This window comes from Rattus norvegicus, chromosome 12, assembly GCF_021556685.1.
Source record: "Rattus norvegicus strain SHRSP/BbbUtx chromosome 12, alternate assembly SHRSP_T2T, whole genome shotgun sequence".
NCBI classification, from domain to species: domain Eukaryota; kingdom Metazoa; phylum Chordata; class Mammalia; order Rodentia; family Muridae; genus Rattus; species Rattus norvegicus.
Genome location: NC_141545.1, coordinates 27,321,302 through 27,345,992, shown reverse-complemented (window position 1 = coordinate 27,345,992; position 24,691 = coordinate 27,321,302). Strand labels below are relative to the sequence as shown.

The window sequence follows — 24,691 nt, the reverse complement described above, 5'->3', positions numbered from 1 at the left end:
GGGGTGGTGAGATGGCTCCGTGCTAGCCGGCTGCAGAAGTCTGACTGATGACCTGAGCCTGATCCTCAGCACCCACATGGCAGGGGAACAGACTCTTGCAAGTTGCCCTCTGACCCTTGTGAAACTACTATTCTTATACCCACAAAATAAATAAATAAATAAATAAATAAATAAATAAATAAATAAATGGGGCGGGGCAGAGACAGAGGGAGAACAAATGAGGTTTGGACCACTGGGTCCTGCTCTTTCTGAATGTTTGCATCTCGGGTGAGATTCCAAGCACTGTACAGATTCAGGGCCAGCTGCTATTCTTCATGTCCTACTAGTAGGATAGCCTTGACCTCCCTGTGAAGCTTTGATCCTTTTCGGATCCGGTCACCACTGGCCTCCACCTGGCACAGGACACGTATGGGGTCCCACCACTAACCATGAGGACACCTCTGTACTATTGGCAGAGCTCTTCCTTCAACCTTCCCGAGTTCTGCTGCTAAGAAATGATACGTGTGTGGCTAACGCTGTCAGCTCATTAGGATCTCGAATACTTGACCTCTGGGAATGTCTGTGAGGGGCTTTGGAGTGGGTTAGTTGAGATGGAAAACACATTCTCACTGTGGGTAGCACCCAGGCCGGGGTCCTGAAGTTGATAAAAAGATGGAGGCCAGCTAAGCAGCAGCACTGATCTTTGCATCTGGACTGGATGTGAGCTGTTGCCACACACTATCAGGCCCTCCCTTGCCATGATGGTCTGCACCCTTGGACTGTGAGCCGAAATAAACCTACCCACCCTCCCCTTGGCCCCCTTCCCTCCCGTTTGTTGCAGCAATTAGAAAACTAACCAATACCAAACACCCATTCCTGCTTCAGTGGTTATTCCAAAGGCAAGAGTTGAAACCAGGAGTGACATGGAGCAGGGGTTGGGGTAAAGCCCGGGTTACCCACCACATCTGGAGCCTTCTGGATCTGCGAGGCCAGTTGGAGAGAGTGGTTGGCCGATGAAAGCTGTTCCCTTAAAGTCTCTGCCTCTCTCTGTGCCACCTCTGCCCTCTGAAGGAAACGGAAAGGGTGAGGAGAAGAGAGTACATTTGGTTTAACAGCTGACAATTATTACAAGAACATTCATCAATTCATGCCTGACTGACTGTAATTGATTTTCCTAAACACTCAACCTAATAAATGCTAGGGAAACACACACACACACACCCTAGAATGTGATGGATTTTTATTTTAAACAGTACAAGGAAGAAATAATTGAGCGATTATGACAGTAATTTAACGCTAGGAGCGAGGAATCCCCTGCTGGTATTAATGCTCCGGCCCATTGCGTTTCCCAGACTGAATAAATACCGGTGGAAATAGAGTCTTCTGATTCAATTTCTTTCTCTTCTCATGGACCGAAGAGACTTTATCACAGGATTACTCTGGGGAGTCGTTCTCATGGGTAAACACTGAATTAAAGACACTCTGGCCATTCTCTTCCCCCAAACACACACAATGTGGTGGTTGTTTTCTTCCATCGTGCATTTCCATGAGTGGACTATGGAAATGTGGCTTCTTTTGTGAGGGATGAGCCAGCTTCCACAGTTAACCCTTCATGGGGGAATGTTTGTGAATGTTGGCATCTGCAGCTAGCCAGACTACTCTGGACCAGCAGTGTGTGGGCCTAAATTGGTGTTGGGAGCTTCAACAGAAATGGCTGGAACCTTCTGTAGTTTGTCTAGGACCCTGGATGAGAAAGTCAAGACTGCTGCAAACTCAGACTTGCTATTGGACAAAAAAGAAAGCCACTCCAGGACCTACCACTCAAGAGGCCATCTGGGAATAGAGGCAGCAGGGACAACTACCTACACTCCTGGAGCCTCTACATACTTATCTGTAGAATGGGAACATTGTGCCCACTCAGACATGTGGGTGGGGCTCCATGCCCACAGAGGTTCACCACATGCAACTGATGTGAGAGTAGTTTCTCAATACACTTATCCAGGTCTCATTATTATGACTGAGACAAAACTAAGACAGATGGGCAATGGCAGCTAAGGGCATCAGGACTGCACTGTGAGTGACATGTCACGTCTCCATACCCTTGGCAACTTATGTTATTAGGAAAAGGTAACGTGGAAGGTGAGGCAGGAGGGTTGTGAGTTGGAGGACACCATGGGCTGCACAGTGGGTTTTAAGCAAGCCTGGGCAACACAGTGAGTTCAATGTCACCTGGGTTACATAGTGATTTCAAAGCCAGCTTGGGCTATACAGTGAGTTCAAGACCAGCCTGAACTACAACGGGAAATCCTATGTCTCAAAAACCAAAACAAAAAGTCACCCACAAAACAAACCAGGAAAGGCTAATGAAGACAGCCTGGCTGAGCAGGACTGTTTGAGCAATTACCAAGAGAGAAGTTACAAAGGAAAACATGTGAGTTAGCTGGCCTGCTGCTAGCTGGCTAATCTGCTTGCACAATGGCAGGCGGGCAGCCCAAGTACCTTGGTGGCAGCAGTGAGTTCCCACACAAAGTTAGAATCTTACTAATAATGATAGTTTATCTGCCCAGGGCGGGATGGTAGTCAGTGGGATGGTAGTCAAGTGCTCTGCCTTCTGGAGAGCTCAGGGAATGGCCCTGAATCTTCCACACAGTCTCTGCTCCAGAACCAAGGTCTGTAGAAACAACTACCGGGAAAAGCTTTCTGGTAATATGACAGGGATGGAGAGAGAAATGTCTGCTTCAAGCTAACTGTCCAGTGAGTCCTATTTCCAACTTCTCTCTGGGGAATTCTAGGCAGGCACTCTATCACCACAAATCTCTTGCTTTCTTTTTCTCCTTTCTTTTTTTTTTTTTTATAAAAAGATTTATTTACTGTATGTGAGTACACTGTAGCTGCCCTCAGACACACCAGAAGAGGGCATCAGATCCAATTACAGATGGTTGTGAGCCACCATGTGGGTGCTAGGAATTGAACTCAGGACTCAGTCAGTGCTCTTAACTGCTGAGCCATCACTCCAGCCCCACTCTTTCCATTTTATTTTGAGGCAGGTTCTTACAAACTAAGTTGCCTAGTCTGGTCTCGAACTTGCCACCCTTCTGCTTCAGCCTTATAAGAAGTTGGGACAACAGTTGTTTTCCCACTTCTCTGACAGTGAAGATCCTTGACTGAAAAGCACATGTCCCCATAATTAGTGAGGCAAACCTTCAAGCACAGCTTTGCCGGGAATAATGGGTAGTCTGACGACTCCTTAGTCTTTCTGAGGAGGAAAATCTATTCACCTGTTAGGGAGGACGTTCTGATAGCTGCCGAACAGTTGCATTACCAGTGTCTGTCTTCATCATTACTCTCAGAGGCTGTGAAGGTGCCCGGAGGCTGAGTGCTCACTCACAGACCGAGGTTTCAGCTAGCTCCTGTGATCTTTCTAGGGTTCGCACCTGTACCTAGTTCATGATGGTGTGAGGCGTGGAGGGTAACACCTGTAGCTTCGACTTTGGGGAGGCTGATTCAGAGGTAGTGAGTTTGAGACCAGCTTGGCTGACACTAGAGATGCGGTTTCAAAAAAGCAAAGCAAAGCTAGGTTGGGCACAGTGGTGCAAGTCTTTAGTCTCTGTTTGAGGCCAGTCTGGTCTATGTACTTAGAGAGTGAGCTTCAGGCTAGGGTGTGGCTCAGTTGGTAGAGGGCTTGTACAGCATGCCCTGGGTACAATCCTATCACTGGGCGTAGTGGCACAAGTCTGTAATCCGAGCAGTTGGAAGGTAGAGGCAGGAGGGTCAAGAGATTAATGTCATTCCTAAGCTACATTTGTAGTTAGTTTGAGGCCAGCCTGGGCTATGATACCCCGTCTCAAAACTGAAACAAAATAAATAGAAAACCCTAAGCAAAACCAAATAAATGAGGTGGCTCTGCTAGAAGTCAGTGCTCCAAGGTGGCCTAACTTGGTTAGTTCAGTGCAACGTCTTGATTTCATGTTTACTAAGGATTTCTAGTCTTAAATGCACCATTGGTGCGGTCAACAACAGCCACATGCCACCATCAAACAGTATAGATCTGTGCGGCTAAAAGCTATAGACCAGAGGAATAAGAAAGAGCTGTTCAGGGAAGGGACGAGGGGCAGGGTGACAGACACTAGTTGGGAGCTGGGGTGAATTCCTTCCCAGGTTGGAAGAACTAACTCAAGCCTTCCCTTGGCAGCTGAGCAGACAGGGAGGGGTGCTGCCTCAGCTGGTGCTCCCTGTTGGAGCCTCTCACATCCTTGGTAAAGCCACAATTCAGACGGCTATGGTCGGGATGCAGAGTTGAGCCCATCATGGTGGCTTAAGGCATTGCGTGCTTCCATGTGCTTCCAAACAGGACACAGAGGCAGAGCCAGGGGAACACAGGACACGCTCTTGAACTGCAGTTAGGGACAGCACTTGCAACCATGTGTGTCCGCCTTTATGCTTTTTCTTGAGAAGCCACAACCATTTCTGAGACAAAGGAGTAGAGGAGGAGACAGGGTAGGACAGTGCTGACCTTTGGTGGCTACCGTATGGAGAACAGCTACTCTGCAAAGCCAGCGGTGATTGTGTCCACCACAGTGACAAGGTCAGAGCATTAGGACCACATCTGAGGCCAATACTTGCTTCATCTAAAACAGATGACTTTGGTTTTTGAGACAGGGACTCATGTAGTCCAGGCTTGCCCAAAACTGTAGCTGAAGATGACCTTGAACTCCTCCTGATCCTTCAGCCTTATTGTTCCAAGGATGGAAGGCAGAGCTTTGTGCATAACTCTGTCGACTGAGCTACATCCCATGACTTTTTCTTCTTTCTTTTTTCTTTGAGACAGGTTTTCCTGTAGAGAGCTGAGGCCTGTCTTCAACCCCTGACCTGCCTCCTAAGTGCTGGGATTACAGGGGTGAGCCACATCTGGCTACTTCCCTTGGTGTATGGGGTGGTGGTGGGACTTTCAATATAATCTGCCCCTTTTGGTCTAGATTATTTGCTTGTGGCTTCTCTGCACGTGTGACCACTAACACACAGGTGCAGGCAAATCTGAGACAAGGACGTCTCTGCAGCAGCAAAGCGGCCTCCTGTGTAAATTGGTGATGGCTGTCATGGAACCAGAGCCATGGGGAACTGCCGTAGGCGACCCTGTCAATGGTTCTGCAGGGACTTGGTGAAGGTCATAGGTAGGAGATGAGAAACTCACCACACCTACCAAGCAGCTGGGCCCCCTTCAGTTACCACTTACGCTGCTGGTCACCACAGGCCAGCTGACAATTCACATATGTGAACACTGCTGATCTGTGAGTAACAGGACTACAGCTAAGTCTGATGAACAAACCGCCTGACAGAATTCTCACTGCCACCGAGCTGCTCCCACTGTGCCCTCCATGCTCTTTGCTTTGCCAAGCTAAGAAATTTTACTTATCAAGAAATTCCAGAGCCCAGAACATTCTCTCTGCACAGCCAGTTGGCTGTAATGGTGCAAGTGCTGATGGAACACGTGCCAAAAAGACGCCCCTGTTCCACTAGTAGCTACTGCCTGTTTTTCTGGTTCCCTGGGGTAGAGACATAATCTCTGAGCAATGAGACAGCACTATAGGTCTCAGTAGAATGTCTGAGATAAGCCCAGGGCAAAACCAACTCTAAACACCAATGAACTAGCAAATTGTTCCTCCCGGGCAGGTGCCATGGTCCAGATGTATGGCACCTATAGCAGTCTGTGGCTGTGTGCAGCCCCGCACTGCTCCTGCTCAGCCTACCTCTGCCTTGTTTCATTGGGCATCATCTCCTGTCCAGGTCTACGGGTCTCTCCTGTCCTATCAGCAGAGCTGCTGGTGGCTTCCCTGGTTTCTGGCCTTCCTGCTCCTATTCCTTATTGAAGCTTTATCTACAGTGACTCCTTTATTTCTTTTAAATGGATTTTTTTTAAAGGTTTATTTTGTTTTAATGTATGCATCTATGCAAGTATATGAGCATGTGAGTGGAGGAGCCCTGATAGTTCAGGAGAGGGCCTCTGATGCAGTGTGGGCCCTCTGCATGAGCAGTATGTGCTTTTAAAGGCTGAACTATCTCTCTGGTCCCAAGTGACCTTTAACACAAATCCAGGATCTCCATCCTCCCAGTAAACCCACTGTCCTCAGGATGAAGCCCCTCCCCCTAACCTGCCAGGCTCTTTCCCACCCGGGTACTCTGCTCCCCACACCCAGCCTAGTTTTCCTCCCATGCCAACTCCAGCCTTTGCCCTGTAGACTTTTACCCCCACCCCTAGGCTTCCTTATTCCCTTCTCAGATGCTGTACCAAGGTGCCCTTTTACACCAACACGATGTTGTCATCTACAACTTTCACATGAGTCAACTCTGCAATCAGGTTACACACAAAACAATACCCCCTAAACAAATGATCAAACACCTAAATCAAACAAGAAACAAACCACCCCCCAATGTGCCAAGACAACATTAAGATGGACTTCTGGATTTCTTGTTCCAGCTCAGTGATGGACCAGGCACTGACTCAGTTTCCTTCTTTATAAGAATCCTGACCATGTTGATCTCAGGCTTGACAGAGGAAGTGATATGGTTCTGACAATTTGCTTAGATTAATTGTGTATGGAGCATTTGAGAATGGACAGCTATTCTGACGAGTACCAGGGTGGCTAAGACTACTTAGGAGACCTCACATGACCACTGCCACACTCTGCACAGAAAGCCCTTACAGACCAGCCATGGCCCACCCTGTCCTAAGGTAATAATGGAGCCACACATTCCAGTCTTTCCTCCTACATTGCTTTTCCTGCTTAGGCTTCACGTGAATTTCATCAGGGAAGAATGGACAGCACTTTCCCCTGCATGCTGGTGCAAGTCTGTGACCAGCACCTATGGAAGACAGGTGTCCTGTGAACTCCTGGGGAGGGGGCAGGGCAGGTTCTGCAGGGACTCTGGGGGGACTTTTCACTTCACAGAGAGCCTTGAGCTCACTGGGTGGGGTGACCCAATGCAAAATTCAAAACTTTCTAGTGTCTGTGGGTACCCAGCTATAAAACTGAGTGGGCAGAGGCCACAGGCCATATCCTTCTGGGCTGAGGAACTAATTACTGCTTTAACTGTTTCTCCCCCAAGTGAAGAATCCATGGAAACTGTCTGGGAATGCAGCTTAGCTGGTTGGCAAAGTGCTTGCCTAGCATCAGAGCTGTGGTGGTGTGCACACTTGTTCTAGCACACAGAAGGTAGAAACATGAGAATCAGAAGTTTGAGGTCATTACCAGTTCCATAGCTAGCTGGAGCCAGGAGCACTAGATATGAAAGCAAAATGTTTTACTGCCCTGCAGGGCCTGTGAAGAGGGTTATGGGTAGCTGAGTGCTTGGAACCATCTGATACTATGTGACTGACTATTCTGTGCCTGGCATTGTACTGTGTGTTTCCAGAAAGGTGTGTCTGAAAACTGGGTATTGGCTGGGAGCTTCACTAGAACAAGCAGTTGGAACCGACTAGAAGGCGGTGATAATTAATTCTGTGGTGGAACAGATACCTGGGGACAGTCATCAGACATGCTCGAACTTCTGATATTGGGACGATAGTGTCAATTCCAGTGTTTACACTTGGGAACTGCACAACTGGAAATCAATCAATCAGCCAATCTCACAGTGCTTTAGTAAGTTTACTGTTTTGTGTTAGGCCTCATCCATGGCTATTCTGAGATGCATGTGGCCTGCAGGTCATGGTTTGGACACTACTGGGATAGGTGCACTGGAGCCATGGGATCAGAAGAACAAGTATCCTCATGCATTTGTGTCTCAGACACTGGCTGAAGCCAACATTCTCCCAGGAATAGTGCAATGGATGTCTTTCTAACTTCTCATGGCTGGTCCTAGGTTCTATAAGGAAGCAGGCTAAGTAAGCCATGAGAGCCAGTCAGTAGCAATATCTCTCCATGGCCTTTGCATAAATAAGCCCCTGCCTCTAGATTCCTGTCCTGTTTGTGTTCCTATCCTGACTACCTTTGAGAGTGAAAATGGACCCACAATGACCTCATCTTGGAGCGAGGTGTCTCCCAAGGGAACTGACTGGGTGAACTTTTGTGTTTCATGGTGAAGGTTCGAATAGCCTACCTGGTTGGCTCGTTCAAGGTCAGTCATAATCATCTCGATCTCGTCGGCCCTGGGAAAGAAGAGGGATAGAGGTTAGGCATGACTGTGCTGGTGCATGGAAGTGATAAGGGTTAGGTTCTCTGGCTCAGACTGAAGACGACTAACCACATCCACACAAGGAGAGGACCAGGCAAACCTGTGAGGGATTCCAGTGGCCAATGGAACAGGCCACAGGCTACTCATTCTATTCACCATCACTACTGTGTGCACACCGCTGCCTTAGTGCTGTCACAACGGTCAGCATTTGGTTCTCCACTACTGTGGGCTCCAAGGATCAACCTGAGGCCCCGAGGCATATGAAACAAGTGATTGTTACCCAGGAGCCCCTCACCAGACCTTACCAGTCAAGGAGGACTACAGACTCCTAATCCTGTCTCTACCGCTCAAGGGCACCAGCAGGTGAGCACCATCAAACGAGGCTCTTCATTCACTTTGTTGACATTCATGTGTCTGGTGGGCTCCTAATCATGCTGGCTTGACAGAGCCAAAACATTAGTAAAATACAGGTCTTTGGATGTGGCTCAGATCGGTAGACTGGCTGGTGTGAACGAAGCCCTGACTTCAGTCCTTAGCACCCATGAGGCATGGTGGTACAAGCTTGTGATTCCAGCAGTCTGTAGGTGGGAGCAGGAGGATCAAGAGCTCTAAGTCATCTTGTGCTACATAGTGAGTTAAAGGTCAGCCTTGACTACATGAGACCCTGCCTCAAAAATAAAGATAAAACAAAGTGCATTATGTCTTGACTGGAGCTCTGGACAAATCTTCCTTAGGGCAGGAACAGGGAGGGCTGCAGAGGAGGCAACGCACAAGCTGAGGGTTGAATGATAAACAGCTGTTTGCCCGATCAGGAGAGAACGAGCTGGAAAAAGTCTACCCTTAGGAAAATGCCCTGACAGGAAGGGCCTTCCTAGGACCCAAGGCACTGAGAGCAGGCATGGCCTGTAGGGGGAGGCAAGGATGGAGATGCGGGTTGCAGTGTGAAATGTCAAGTCTAGTCACCTCTTAGCCGACACTAGTCTGGAGGGCCTTATTTATTTTTTGTTTGAACTCCTCTGAGTGAAGGCAAATGCATAGTTCCACACCTGTGCTGAATAGTTTTATGCCAATTTGTCACAAGCTAAGTCGTCAGAGAAGAGGTGGTCTTAAATAAGAAAATGCCTCCACAAGATCTGGCAGTAGGCAAGCCTGTAGGGCGTTTTCTTGGTGATTGATCAGGGAGAGCCCCCCAGCCCATTATGGGTTTTGCCACTTCTGGGCTGTGGTCCTGGGTTCTATAAGAAAGCAGGCTGAGGGGCTGTAGAGATTAAGAGCACTGACTGCTCTTCCAGAGGTTCTGAATTCAGTTCCTACCAACCACCAGGTGACTCACAACCATCTGTAATGAGATCTGATGCCCTCTTCTGGTGTGTCTGAAGACAGCTACAGGTACAGTGTACTTACATATAAACAAATAAATAAAAGAAAGCAGGCTGAGCAAGCCATGAGAGCGAGTCAGTAAGCAGCATCCCTCCATACCCTTTGCATAAATAAGCTCTTGCCTCTAGATTCCTGTCCCCTGTCAGTTCCTATCATGACTTCCCTGATGATAACAGTGATGTGAGAATGTACATTCCCCTGCAATCCATTTTTTGGTCATGTTTTTTCATTACAGAAACTAGAAGGCCCAACTACGACAACATTCTACCATGAGGGAAGCATGGCTCCCAGAGCCCAGGCTAGGTAAATGTCTGCCAACATTGCAGGTTTGGGAGAAAAGGCCAGAAATGCATGACTGATGAGCACTCAAGATAAGATATGCCCGGGAGAGGTTGCCAGCATCTCCTCGGGCTCCACTGCAGAGCTGGCTACAGCGTTTGGGAGGCGTGGGGAATCAGCCAGGCCTGGGTGAGCAGGCAGACCCTGAATGCGTTCAAGGAGGGCAGCTCCTTGTATTCCAGGAGGGTCTTCAAGATGGTGCCTTCTTTCCTTGGTTCTGCTAACCAATTTTCATACTATTCCATCTTTTGACTGGAAAAGGTTGGCACACCAACTTCTGTCTTCCACATCATTCAGCTGTTTCTTTGCTTTTTTTTAAAAACTCACTTAAAGATAAGATTTATATATTTTGTGTGTGTTTGGGTGGGGGTATGTTGTATTTATGGAGGACAGAGGACACTTTTATGGAACCAATGCTTTCCTTTCAGCATGTGGGACCCAGGGATTGAACTTAGGTCCTCAGGTTTATTGGCAAGCACCATTATCTGATGATCAATCTTGCCTGTCCCTTATTCTTTAAACACACACACACACACACACACACACATAAACACACACACACACACACACAGAATAAATTTAAAAAAAGTAAAGCAATTTTGAAAAACAAAGTAAAATGCCACCTTGTCTCACTAAAACAGGAAGGTACTCTCTGCTGTTGGAAGGAATCCCTAAAAGTGAAGTCAAGTTTCCCATTGGTGGGTCAGACTCACTTTGGTTGCTAAGCAATCACAGAGCTGAGCGAAATATTTAATGAGATAATGGAGCTGTGCATCTCATGGTGAGGACACTCATGGCTTTCCTAGGCTCAGAGGAGACTGACAACAGTGCTCTGCTGTGCTAGGACAGAGTGACTCAAAACCTTAAGCCTGTGGTGGCGATACCCAGACCCAGAGAGGCTATCATTCCCAGAGGCTATTGTCAGGGAAGGAACAAGGCTTGTCCCAAAGTTTACATTATTATTAATAATAAATTTCTGTTACAGGTTGTAATCTCCCAGTCTGGCCTCAAACTTACTATGTAGCTGAAGACAACTGCTCCTGCCTCCGCCCACAATATCCAGTTTATGTAGTGGCGGGGATGGAGCCCAGCGTTCAATGTATGCTGGGCCAGGGCACCGTGTGAGCTACAATGCTGAACCCCAGCCCCTCTCCAGAGATAATCACTTTATGCCTGCTTTCAGTCTTTAGAGAACACAACTAGTTACAACTAAATTGCTTTCAGCAGGGTCTCCTGCTTGGATGGCAGGTATGCTACACCATGCTGTGCCCTGCTAGCTGGGGACTTCCGTACAATCCGGAGCTCTGTGTGAGCATAGCTGAACCGACTTGGTGGGTTCTACACTGCTCCACTAGGTTTTGATGAATCTGCCTTTGATGGTTAGTTCTTGTCAACTGGACAACTGGACACAAACCAGAGTCTCCTGGGAAAAGGGAGCCCCACCTGAAGAACTCCTTCATCTGACACACCTATAGGCCAGCCAGTGGGTCACTTTCTTCATTAATGATTGATATGGAAAGAACCAGCCCACTGTGGCTGGCGTCCCCTCCCCCACAGGTGATCCTGGAAGTGTAAACCAAACAAACCCTTTCCTCCCCAAAGTAGCTTTGTTTCCTGATAGCTCTAGAGAAGCAAACTAGGACATGCCCTCTCAAACATACTGCTGAACCTCACTGCCAACAAAATGAAGCCTACCCAACCACCTGTCCTTAGTAAGGACGCTGGAAATGTCGGGGTGGGTGGGTGGGTGGGGTGGGGAGCCACATCCGCTACTTCAGCAGGACAGGGACGAACTGCCTACAATACAGTTTCATAGCATGACAGTAAATCTTTGAGAGGCTTTGTTTTCATTCCTTCCTCTTCTCCCCGCCCCTCCCTTGTTTTTTTTAGACTTGAGTAAAGCACTATAGCTCTTCCTGGCCTAGCTCTCATTTTGTAGTCCCACGCTTACAAGAATCCTCCTGCCTCAGCCTCTGGGCTTCCAAGTGTGCATTCACCATATCTGGCTGTAAAGGGTTCTCTTCTTTAATGTTTTGGGACCCAAGCTGTCCTCAAACTGTAGTTCTCCTGCTTCTGCTTCCTGAGGGCTGGGGTTATAGGTGTGTGCCATTATGCCTGGCCACTCTTTCCATTTCAGAGTTCCTGAAGATTGGGAGATTGACATTTGTCTAAAATCTTTTCTATTTCAGAGTCTGTAACCCTGCACAAACTGCTCACTCAGCACCATTTGTTATCGGCCCCTCCTCCGCTCACCTTTTTGTGAGCTGACAACGAGGCGTCTGCTGTCTATTAACCCGCATTGTTTTATGTTCTTCCCTGACTCCAAATACAGGGCCATTTCATCAGGGCCTAGAATAGATATAGTGCATTCACTTGTTTCCCTGCGCATCATTTCAGGGTATTCTCCAGGCTAACATACCATTTTTATGACGAACTTCAAAGGACACGGTCAAGGTTGATGGAAAGGAAATTATACCCAGGCCAGACACCGTGTATTTCCTTTCGCACAAACCTCCTGAGTGCTAGCACCATCCGGCCCAGTGCCAGGCTGCCGCATATCTCATCGTCTTAGCCATCAGTGACGCCAGGAAAACAGTGTTCTCAGTCCTCCATGTCCTCACGTCCCACGTTTGCAGATTCCCCGTGTGTATCAACCTCATGTGGACCTCAAGTTTGCACCTCACTTGATAAGCAATACGGTGTATAACGACCCACAGAGCAGGCATCGGATTGTCTATTAGAAGTTCCAAATGGCGATTTGGAGAGTGTTCTGTGCAAATGCTACAGATCCTACTTTAGTCAATTATTGTTTACATGTATATTATATATGTAAGTCACAGGGAAATTGCAGGCGTCTGTTCTCTCACTGTGTGGGGTCCAGGGATCATACTCAGGCCTTGGCCTTGGCAGCAAGCACCTTCGCCTGCTGGGCCCTTTCACCTGCCCCTAATTATTACTACTATCATTTTGTCAGCCAGAAATTGAGACACTTAGGGCAGGGCCTGAGTCCAAGTTAGAAAGGAGAGGTTGGGGTAGATGGAGTCTGGCTCTGAGGAAGGGTGCTCTGTGATGGGGACTGTCATCCCTATAAAGGATGTGGGTTCTCTCTCCCAGCCTGGCACAAAGAGAAGGATCTGGGACAAGAACAGGGACAATCTGTAGCTGAAAAGCTGCCTCATGGCTTTTACTGTCAGCCGACAAGGTCTGGAAGCACTGCAAAGCCTCTGGTGTGTCTGTGAGGGACTGTGGAGATTGTTAACTGAGGTAGGAAGAGTGTGAGGACAGCAGGGGCGGGTGGGGTGGGACGTCCTGGGCTGAATGGAAAGGAGAAAGTGGGAGCCAGAATCAACGTTCCTTTGTAAGTGGCTTCCATCAGATATTCTGTCACAAGAGAAAATTAATAAGCTACCTAGGACGTGGAAGACACATGTCAGTCAGAAGGAGGGGCCAGTTGGAGCCACAAGGAGTCAGCTGTGCACGTCAATATAGTGACAGCCTTTCAGAGTGTCTTAAGCCCTTATATAACTGCATATAAGGAGAGCAAAGAGTCTGCTGGTATCCCCTGAATGCTTCTTGTTTCTTTACCTGGGGAGACTCACTGGGCTGGGAAGATGGCTTGGTTGGTAAAGTGCTTCCCTTGCATGCATGAGGACCTAAGTTGGATCCTCAGAACCAACATAACAAAGGCAAGCACTTGGAATCCCAGTAATGGAGTGGCAGAGAGACAGGCACTTCCTGTCCTTCTTGTTTAGCTGAACTGGTAAGCTCCAGGGAAAAGGGAGAGACTGTCTAAAAAACAAAAGCCCAAAAACCAAAACAAATACCCACCCCCCAACCAAAAAAAACCAAAGTTGGTTGGAGTCTGGCCTCTACATAAGTATTCACACATGTGTAATTATACATATGCACAGGCACACATGCAGGAGGGGGAGGTGGAATCACACTGGTATATATTTCTATAACATTCCATACCGGATGTTGGCTAGTTTTAACTTGACGCTTAAGCTACAGTCGTTGCCGGGAGGGAACCTCAGTTGAGCTATTGCCTGGTAAGGTCTGGCTATAACAAGAGTTTATGTGGGGCATTTTGTTTATTAGTGATGTGGGAGGGCCCAATCCATTGTGAGAAAACCATGAGGAGCAGGCAGCAGGAAGAGCTCCCCTATGACCTCTGCATCAGCCCCCTAGCTTCCTTCAATGGACTGAGTTAACATATAGAAGCCAAACGAACCATCTCCTCCCCAGGTTGCTTTTGGACATGGTGCTTGATCACGCAGTAGTAACCAGCTCTAACTAAGACAACAGTGAGGGACTCCTTGCCTGGTGTGGATTCTAGGTGTTAACTCCTTATTTCACAAGTCACCATATTGCTGGTGTTTGGCTTTAAATATATACATTTAGATTTTGTTAATAAAATATCCATCTCTTACTTTATTATGACTTTTTAATAAAAGATGAGTATCGATTTCTTTAAGTGCGTCTTAAGCATTTATGTAGCTAATGAAATGGATTTTCTCCTCTGACCTGCTAATACAATAAATTATACTAGCTGCCACTTGTCCCTATCTGTCTGTAGTGTACCAGGCATTTAGTGAGCTCTCAGGTCGGTTGCTAGTACTTTATTTAGTATTTTTATATAAATATTTATACATGGGTATGGCCTTTGGTTTCTTTTGTAATCTTGAGTGGATGAAGTTATAAAAACACCTTTTAGGGCTACAGAGCTGGCTCAGTACCTGTTGCTAACTTTGACAACCCGAGTTCCATCTTCAGAAAGAGGGAACCAGCTCTCAAATGCTGTCCTCTGACTTCCTCATACACACTTTACATGTGTGTCGGACAGACACGAAACAAAAGCTTAAACTATGTTTTATCATATTAGATTGGCTGTTCATGTACATGCAAGAGGATGCTTGGAGCTGGTTCTCCCCTATCATGTGAGAACCATGGGTCCCGGGAGTTTGAACCGGTCGTCACGCTTGGCAGGAGGTGCCGAGCTGCCTTGCTGTGTCTTGAGAATCATTTCTGAAGTCCACCACTCCTCTCTGAAGACAAGGAGCATTCACACAGATCAGACAACAGGCATGTGGCCACAACACCCACATCCACGGGTGCCTACTTATGCTCTTGCCTATGGCCTGGCTCCCTGGTAGCCTCTCCCAGTTTGTGGGCCTTTTCTATTCCCTCAGCAATGTTCCTTCCAGCCACTGTCAGCTGTAGGTGGCACAGTTGACCTGTGAGTTTTGAGCTCTGGAGTCTGTTGTCTGAGAGGCTGGAGTCTGCAGTAGGGACACATATGCTTCTTTCCTGACAATGGTTTTCACTTTCCCTAAAGTTTTTACTTACTTTTTGTCTTTAGACCACAGGGTCTCACTTATGTAGCAAGACTGGCCTTAAACTTGACCTTGAGATCTTAATCCTCCTGTCTCCACCTTCCTGGATTACAGGCATATGTGCACAATCAGAATTTCAGACAGACTCCTTCAAGTGTGCAGTGAACAATCCTTTGTTGTGGTAAGTTTCCTGGCAGTGGGGTTCTCACACCCCACTGTGCTGCTTGTAGCTGTTCATGAAGTACTGTCCCTGTGTGTCCTTAATGGGTGGCACTAACCTGCGGGTCAACAGGTGCAGGCCAAGCTCACGAGAATTCTTGTGGCTGTTGGCCTGGTACCTCCTTCCTGAGTGTTTTCTGCACTGCAGAGGAGGTCTTTGCCTTGGTGTATAAAGAGGTGAGGAGACAGGTCCAGGGTAGAGCAGTTGATGACCCATTCAAGGGCACAGGGAGCCCCAGGTCTAGGATGGACACCACTCTTACTTCAGGGCCACTAATTACCTTCTTCTCCCCTAAGTACTATGCTGGCATGGGAACTGTGAGGAACAGGGTGGGTGGCAGAAGCTAAGAATAAAAAAGCAAAAACAAAAACCCAAACCAAAACACCAACATCCAACCTTATAGCTGAATACTGGTTATCTAGCGTTCTCAGCCCCTGCCACCCTGTCCTGACCCCATACCTCAACCCAAGTCCAGGATCATCACTCCCAGCCCCTCTCTCTCACATGAGTCTGAAGACCTGCACACGCAGTCACGTGCGGCTCCCACAGCCCCTTCACGGTCCTGCCCTGAAGTTCTCAGATGGTGTTCTTCACCCCAGGCGAAGGGCTGGGAAGTGAAATTGCACAGGCAGGTCTGGGAGGTGGCTGAACATTTGTGGGGAAATACAAAGCCTTCTTCTAGCTGGCACCGAAAGTCTGCACTGGGGTATCACATAAATGGCTTTTTAGGGTAACTTGAAAATGAATAATTCAGAGGTTCCTAGTCTACTTGGGAAGTGTCAGACAGTTTGGCTGGGGCAGACTTGCTGGCCCCACACAGCCCATCCCTTCCCCTCAGTCTGACCTCATCGAATTTGGCCTCACATCTGTAAGGATGCCCTCCATCCTGTCTAATCACTAAAATACCACAGAGGAAGTTCACAATACTCCGATGGAAGGAAAAAAATAGAAAGGTTAATTGCAATATGAAGTTTTCCCTTGGAGTCAAGCAAACAGTAAATCAGGGCACTGTAGCAAGTCTATGCTCTTAAAAACACCCAACAATAAAGTGTCACGTGGAGGGAAATGGCTTGGCCACCAGGTTGTTAAATGATAGAGCTTTTTGTACAAGTCTGAATCTTAAAAAGTCACCTTCCCCCTTCCTCTTCTGGTGTGTCTAAGACAGCTACAGTGTACTCACATACATAAGATAAACAAAAATCTTAAAACAAAACAAAAAACCCCAAAACAAACAAACAAACAAACCAACCATGGGGGAATTAAAACAATGAGGTAGATGGTCTATCTACAGAAAACCAATTTCAAAATGCCAGTAGAGAGAAAGCTAATGATGACATTCTGTATTTGCAGGTGCATTAAATATAAATAAGGGTAAATTTACTGTCTGAGCTAATTTATAAAACTTGATAAAATGACAAGAGGCACACTGTAGAAATGAGGTGAGTAAAGGCATTAGAAAAAAAAAAACACACAACGGAAGCAGTCAGACAGTGCACAGACACAGAAATTAAAAACTGACGGCAACTTATCATGATAAAGATTTAGGCAGATGGAGTAAAATTACAGGCAGAAAGAAGCCAGGGATGTGAAATTCCTTATGTCTGACTTGCACCATGAAAATATTAGACAAACTGGGTCCTAATACGAAGACCGAGCTGGATGTGGTGCTGCTACCTCCAACCACAGGCCCTGAGCTCACAATCCTCCTGTCTCAGCCTCCCAGACCTGGGATTATAGGTGTGCAATGCCACATCTCACTCAAACATGATTCTGGAAATAACAGTTTACAGACCGGGGCTCATGCAGGCTAGGCTAACTTGCTATGCAGGCAAGGGTGACCTTGACAAACACACCACACTTCCAATTTATACAATAGTAGGAGTTAAACTGGGGCTCCTTACCAGGCAGGTGTGCACTCTACCCACTCAGCTTCAGTCCTAGTCCTAGAATGTCTCATATATTCATTTGCTAAGAACAACAATTCCTTCCAGGATCAGTTAATGTGATATTAAAGGGAATTCAAGTTTATGCTACAGCAAGAGGTATGCTTCAGTGGGAAGCAAATGATGTGACGAGTGGCAGATCACTGAAGCGGTGCTGAGCCCTGGTCTAGGATGTGAGGGACTGACGGGAAAGCAGTAACAGTGCCGACAGACGAGGCTCCCCATCAGAACCCACCCTGGACCGTTGACAGCCTTCACACCAGGGGGAAGTCGCTACACCATACTTGCACATTAACAGTCTATAAAGATGTACTTCTTCTGGGCCCAGAATCAGATCTCTCCATAGACCCATGCTAAGTAGGCAAGAAGGAGGACAACCCTGGGCATCACCTCATCTGGGAGTTGGAGCACACCCGTGTGGAAGGAGAGGGATTCTGTGGGGCTGGCTTTGGCATGGGATGGAACTGCACTGTGCAGTGCCTGTGCTCAGGACTATGATCTGGGACCTGTCCTTGGGGGCAGGACAAAGAGCCAGGGCAGGATCCAAGCAGAGCTGCTCAGAACAGGATTATTATATCTTGGACACTTTTAGCAGATCCTTGGATTCATCCAGGGAGAAACTAGCAGCGAGAGACAAGAAGATATAGGGAAAGTGACACTGAGAGGAAAAGGCCCAGATTATGGTGGTGTTAGTGTAGCTAAGAAACAAGGAATGAAGAGAGTCATGGGACTGGATGGATTAGACGGCAGGGTAGCAGAGAGTCAAGATGGACCCTGGGTTTCTGGGATGAGGGGAAAAAATGCATCTCTAGTGGGAGGGGACAGAAAGCAGACAGAAGGGAAGCTGCCTGTAGGGAAGAGGGAAGCTCTGGAAGGCAGTTTGAGATGCCCTCCATTCACATGTTCTGTCATCTACCTACTCATCCACCCTTTATTCATCCCATCTCTATCTGTCTGTCACCTCATTTGTCTGCCCAATTTATCTACCTACAGGCTTTTGTTACTGCTTCATAAGAAATACCTTGATCTGCTAATAAACTGTAAATAGTTCATCCATGTCTATCCACCCATTTGTTTCCTGTACCCAACCCCCTCTATTCACTCACCTTACCCATCTGTCCATCATCCTCCCTCTCACCTATCCATCCACCCATCCACCTATCCATCCACCCATCCACCTATCCATCCACCCATCCACCTATCCATCCACCCATCCACCTATCCATCCACCCATCCACCTATCCATCCACCCACCCACCCACCCATCCACCTACTCCACTGACTTCTAATGTTTGTTATGGCTTAGCAAGAAATATCTATTAGGCATTTTCTACTCTACTTACACTGTAAATGTTTTATCCATCCTCATATCACTCTTATATCCTGTCCACCCTCCACCTCCAGAGAGCTTTGAATATCCCATAGGTTTTCTACTTTTGGCATCATGCTTAAAAAAGGCTCTCCCACCCACTTATTACATAAATCCCCACCTAAATAAAATCCGTCTTCGTGTTTTCATGATTGCTTGTACATTTATAGTTAAGGCATCCAGGCTTTAATTGGTAGGGAGTGCAGCCTTAGCTTATTATGCACATTCTCAGCCATTTGTTCTACTGCTCGCTGAAGACTCCATCCTTCTCCAACTTATTTAGGCTTGAACAATTTTTATATACAACGTGTTCTCCTTAATTTTGAAAACTTCAAAAATATAGAAAGTTCCTGAGGGGAAAATAACAATCAACCATACGGCCTAAACCAGAATTAGCCAGTGAATACGAATGGTCCCCTTCCCATTGTCAGCGACCAATTCTGGACTTCTGATTCCATTTGGGCTTTTCATAGGAGCTGGAGAGTCTCCAGTCTTCTGTATATTCTGTAAACCTTGCAAATTGTAAAGCTTTTTTAAGGGTGGAAAGATCACAAAAATACATCCAAGTAAGAACAGTCACAGTTAAAAAAGTAAAAAGGTAAAAATACACACTGTCTGATAAAATTCAGAGACCATGCCCTGCTTCGTGCTCCAGGCCGTTAGGAGAACGCTCCGAACATTACAGAGTTTTAATTTTCCCTCCCGACTCCTTAGGGTTATCTTTCTGCAGATAGGAGGGCACCAGTGTGGTTGTTGGGGGGTTAATTCTCACTGTGTTGAGTGCCCCCCAGCCCTCACTCTGCTCATCCGAGCATTAAATCTGTAAGCTCAGGAGAGCAATGCGGCTGGCTGCAAGAGCAATGCCAGAACGTTCGGCATTAAAAATTCATTCTGCAGGCTCGCTTCAGAACTGGCGGTCTGGCGGGGGAAATATGAGACACCCCACTGTCTTTCTGGCAAATGGAGACATTCCTCAACATCTAGCACCTTAGGAAGAGAATGAAAGGGCAAACAAGCTGTGAAGGAAAACAATGAGCTCAATTATCTGGCTGGGCTCTGGCTTTCCTATAGGAAACATTTCATTCTGCCTCCTAAGAGTTTCTTAAGTGAGGGACATGTAGACGGTGTAGATGGGGATTCCTAGGGCTGGATGGCGAGCTCCAGGTCACAGAGAGACCCTGTCTCCAAACCAAGGTGGATGATTTCTGAGGAACAACTGAGGTAGTCCTCTGCCTCCACAAGCATGCACGAACACACACACACATTCAACTACTATGTTTCTTACAAACTCTCTTAGAATGGAGGCCCTTCTTGTCCTTGGTGGGTATCCAACTGTCCAGTATCTCTCTTGGGTTAATGTAACCAGCCCAGAAGACCCGAATTCTCCAGGACACATGCATTTGGAGCTCCGCTGGACACTGAATACTGGGTTTTCTGCATGTTTTCCCGCCACTGCAGAATCAGTCATGGTGAACTAGCAAGGGCCCATATCCTGAACTAATGGTTCACACTTTAAAACACGCGTCTGGCACAAATATGGCATTTCTACACTAAATTATAGTTACTATGGGGTTACTAACTATACTAGTTTGCTTCTCTGTTACTGTGATCAAGAGCAACTTGGCAAGGAAAGGGTTTATTTCATCTCACAGCTTATGGTCCCTTCTGAAGGGAGGTCAGGGCAGGATCTCAAGGAAGGAGCTAAAGCAGAAACCACTGAGGATACAGATTACTGGCTTGTGAGACAGGGTCTCTCTATGTAGGCCTGGCTATCCTGGAACTCCTCACACAGACCCATTAGCTTCTGTCCCTGGAGTGCTGAGATTAAAGGCGTTCAGAGCCTGGCTTCTGCAGTAAATTTCGAGGGACACATTTATTAAGGCTTTAACAGTTCTGGAATAGTTTGAATGAGAAACTTTTGGTCCCCATAACACCAGCACCAAAATGGCAACTAATTCAAATTTCAAAATGTAGATAGAGTTCAGGGGCTGGGGAGATGGTTCAGTTGGTAAAGAGCTTGCTGTCCCACTATGAGCACCAAGTGAGATACCCAGAACCCATGATGAGAAAAGGCTGGGCATGGTGGTGAACACTGGAATTCCTAGCTCTGGGACCCTAGACAGGAGCTGACCCTGTAGTTCAGAGTCCAGTTCAGTTGGTGAGTTCCAGGATATTAAAAGGCTTTGTCTGAAATAAAAGGAGTGTGTGTGTGTGGATGGTCACCCGAGGAAAGACAGGCTGTTTTCTAACAGCTTACACATGTGCTCCTTTACACACGGCACAGGCTGGTACACACACAGACACGCACAGTAATAGTCAAATGTCTGCTGGGCCAACCTCTTCTTTAGGTCAGACCCCAGGAGACTGGGACAGGAAAGTCCTCGGAGACCAACACTGAGTTTTAGATGTGAAGCAGGACCCTTATGCAGGATGGAATCCTACCAAATGCACTAATGCCTCTGGAAATAAGGCAGGTTCCACTGAAATCCTTATTCAGGTCCAAACCCTCAAACATCAGACAGGATTGCATCTCTGTTTTTAGGGAAATTAATCCAACCAAGATAATTACAGCAACTCACACTGGAAACTGATGACTCATGAGAAAGATGGAAAACAATTACATTCTTAAAGTGACAGGGGACAGAGTGCTGCTGAGGTTTCAGGATACTTCCCTTCGGTCTTTCCAAATTTACTGAGGTGTAGTGTAAGGAGGATCACAGCCAGCCTTGGCTACATAAAGTTCAGAGCCAGCCTGGGCTACAGATTGAGATGCCTCCCCACCCCTGCAAAGGCTGGATGTGTAGTATATGTTTATGTTTTTAATCCCAGCATTCAGGAGGCAGAGGCAAAGTGCGGTGGATCTTAACAAGTTTGAGACCCGGTTCACACAGTGAGTTCCAGGCTGGCCAAGGCTACTCCCTGTCTCAAAGCACCACAGAAACAAACAAGCAAGCAAACAAAAGGGAGGTGTGACAGCTGGAGAGATGGTTCAGCAGTTAAAAGCACTGGTCGCTCTCTCAGAGGACTCAGGCTCAGTTCAGTTCCCAGGAGACACAGGGCGGCAATCAGCCTTTCATGTCTCTCATGGAGGTTTGATGCTCCTTACTGGACTCCTTGGGCACTCGGCATGCAACAGTACTTCTAGCTGAATGGAGGAGGCAGCAGCCTGCTTGGGTGCTGCCTGTCCATGCCTCATTCATGCAGTTAACGTAGTATAAGCTTTCTCAATGACTGCCATAAACAGCAAGAGTGGTGACATCTGAAAACCCACCAGGAACAGTCCAGAAACATCTGTACGCAGGCTGCTGCCACCTCTGCTCACCAGCATGCCAGTCATACTTCCCATGGGACAGTCATGCTGGGAGCCATGCCTGCAAATCAGAGTTTGGGTTCTCTGAGCAATCAGCTACTGACTAACAGGAAGTCTTGTCTTTTTCAGAGCGTGCCGCAGGGTATGAGACACACTTGTCACACACTGTACAAAGAGCAGACTTTGAAATGAACCCAAGCATTTCTTCATCAATGTTGCTTTTGTAACGTATTATGGAAGCATTTGCATATATACTATCCTTTAAATACAAGCAGAGGTGAGGAATATAACATGCAGAAGTGTAAGAAATATGACATTTTCTGATAGGAAAGTTTGGGAGCAACTAAGAGTAACCTTAGATATAGAAAGATTATGTCTGCCTTAGGATTCATTCCTCTCCCTCTTCTCTCCCTGGTGGGAGAGGGACTTGAACCCAGCGCCTTGAATATATTGGGCATACACTCTAGTATGCTATACTCATCTTCTTTTAAGATTGATGTTTTTTAGTTTTCTGAGACAGAATTTTATAGTCCAGGCTAGCCTCAAGGTTGCTTGGTAGCTCTGGATGATTTTTAACTTGTGATCTCTTGGCCTTAACCTCCTGAGTGCTGGTGATTGAACCCAGGGCATCTTCTACACATGCGGCTAGGCTAGGACTGCAGCCTCGGAGCCACACCTCCAGCCTCTACCTTAGGTAGAAGGGATCTAGCTTTTCATCGCAATTTAAACTTGTCTTCACTGAACTCTGCCCTGGTGGTCTAGAAGGTGTTCCACGACCCTCCTTCTCCACCCCAGGCCCACTGCGGAGGGAAAACTGAAACAATAAAGCCTAGGGCTTGCTAGAGAGCTTGATGGATAAAAGTGCTTTTCTGCCAAGCCTGGTGACCTGAGATCCATCTCTGGGCTCCACATATTAGAAGAAGAGAAAGAAGTGGTTACTAAAAGTTATCCTCTGACTTCTCTGCATGTGAGCACCACAACACATCACACACACACACACACACACACACACACACACACACACACACACACACACACACACACTGCAGCACGGGTGGAGAGAAGTGGGTGGCGCCGTGAGCATCAGGCTCCTCTCAGGGTGATGTTGCCTGCTGAAGACAGCCCCAGGGAGAGTGGTAAAATTCATGCTCACAGACTTCCTAAGATGCTGCTTTAAGGTCCTTAAGGTGCTACATCTGCCTTTGCTATGGGACACAGGGAGAATGGGATTCCAGGGTGACCATTTGAGGAGGTACATTAAAAAAAAAAAAAAAAAAAAAGCAGAAATAATCCATTTATTTAACCCAGCAATAGTTATAATGTAAGGGCCTGCAATCCGCTCACACAACAACTGTTTGGCAAGCCCCCCTGTGTTCCAACAAATATTAAACTGTGCTTGCCATTTGTCTACGGAATCTTGCATTAATAAACATGAAGAAGAACACTTTACCTCCCACTCTCAGCGATGGGACCAAACAAAGACCAGCTGTACTCATCAATGGGGCCTTGTTCTGTGCATAAAGGCTAATTACATTTTGCTTCAAGCCTACACATGGAAAACTTTACTGCCACTGTCCCTATCACAGCCAGCCGAGCAGTCCCAGCTGACGCACAGCTGAAACGACTGCAAAAGCAGCAGTTAGGGATGGGGGTGGAGGGCTCCAAGTGGCCTTGTTGCCTTTGACCTGTATTCCCTTCCCCCGCAAGGGTCTTGGGTAGCCCAGATTGGCCTCTAACGATATAGCTGAAAATGACCTTTAACTCCTCCCCTTCCTGGCCTCCACCTCCCAAGTGCTGGGAGTGGGTGCATGTGCCCTATACCTGCTTCTTAGTTACTGAAGGCCAAACCTAGGGAGGGCCTTGTGGATCCTGGGCAAGTGCCCTGGCCATCAGCTGAGTTATATCCCCCAGTCCCCGTGGCTTCTTTTTAAATGGGGATGGTCAATGGTCTGAATGACTGACAAGCAATGTGTATCCTATAAACTGACAGGAAATCTACATGGGGTTCTGCTGTGAGTGTTCCCAGTCCTTATAGGGCCGGTTCTCCACACTCCATCCCTCTCCACAGCCCCAGTGCTAGAGGCCCTGGAGGCCACAGTGTATATGGGGAACAGAGAACTCTCCCAGCAGCCTTTACCTCAAAGTCTCTGTTCTTCTGTCTCCCACTCCCTTCCCCGGGTCTCCGTTAGTCCTTGGCGCAGCACTCTACTGAGTTTTTGGAGATGCTTAAGGCTGTCCCAGAACAGATTTCTCCCTAGCATCCATGGGAATAAAAATATGTCTGGTTCAACAAAATACAAGGAGGTTGCACCTGAAGCAGAGAATGAGGTGACAGTCCTCCTAGAACTGAGAGGAGGACAATGCAGAGGAGGTAGCTGTGCGCTGTATTTAGTTTGAGAGAAGGTCTTGCTAAATAGCTTAGGCTGGTCTAGAACTTGGAATCAACCCCCAGAGTTCACAGGTGTGTGCCGCCACACTTGCTTTCTCTGGTGCTTCGTTCTGTTTTAAGCTCAGGCTCCTTATGTAGTCAGGGGCAGCAGAAGTCCTAGTCCTGCTCCCTCTTTCCTGGTTTTATGTGATGACACAGATGGATCCAGAGCTCCATGAAGAGGGATGCAGTTTCTCAACTGAACTACACCCCCGGTCTCC

General features: G+C 47.3%; 1 protein-coding gene across 30 annotated transcripts in view; it reads right to left on the bottom strand.

Annotated features, from left to right (window-relative positions):
• Cux1 (cut-like homeobox 1) overlaps positions 1–24,691 on the bottom strand; it is a 318,820-nt gene that overhangs the window by 83,731 nt on the left and 210,398 nt on the right. For all 30 annotated transcript variants that reach the window (NM_053860.1, NM_001415775.1, NM_001415774.1 and 27 more), the window contains 2 exon segments: positions 940–1,044; positions 8,074–8,122. In NM_053860.1, the coding sequence (NP_446312.1) occupies positions 940–1,044; positions 8,074–8,122 (154 nt within the window).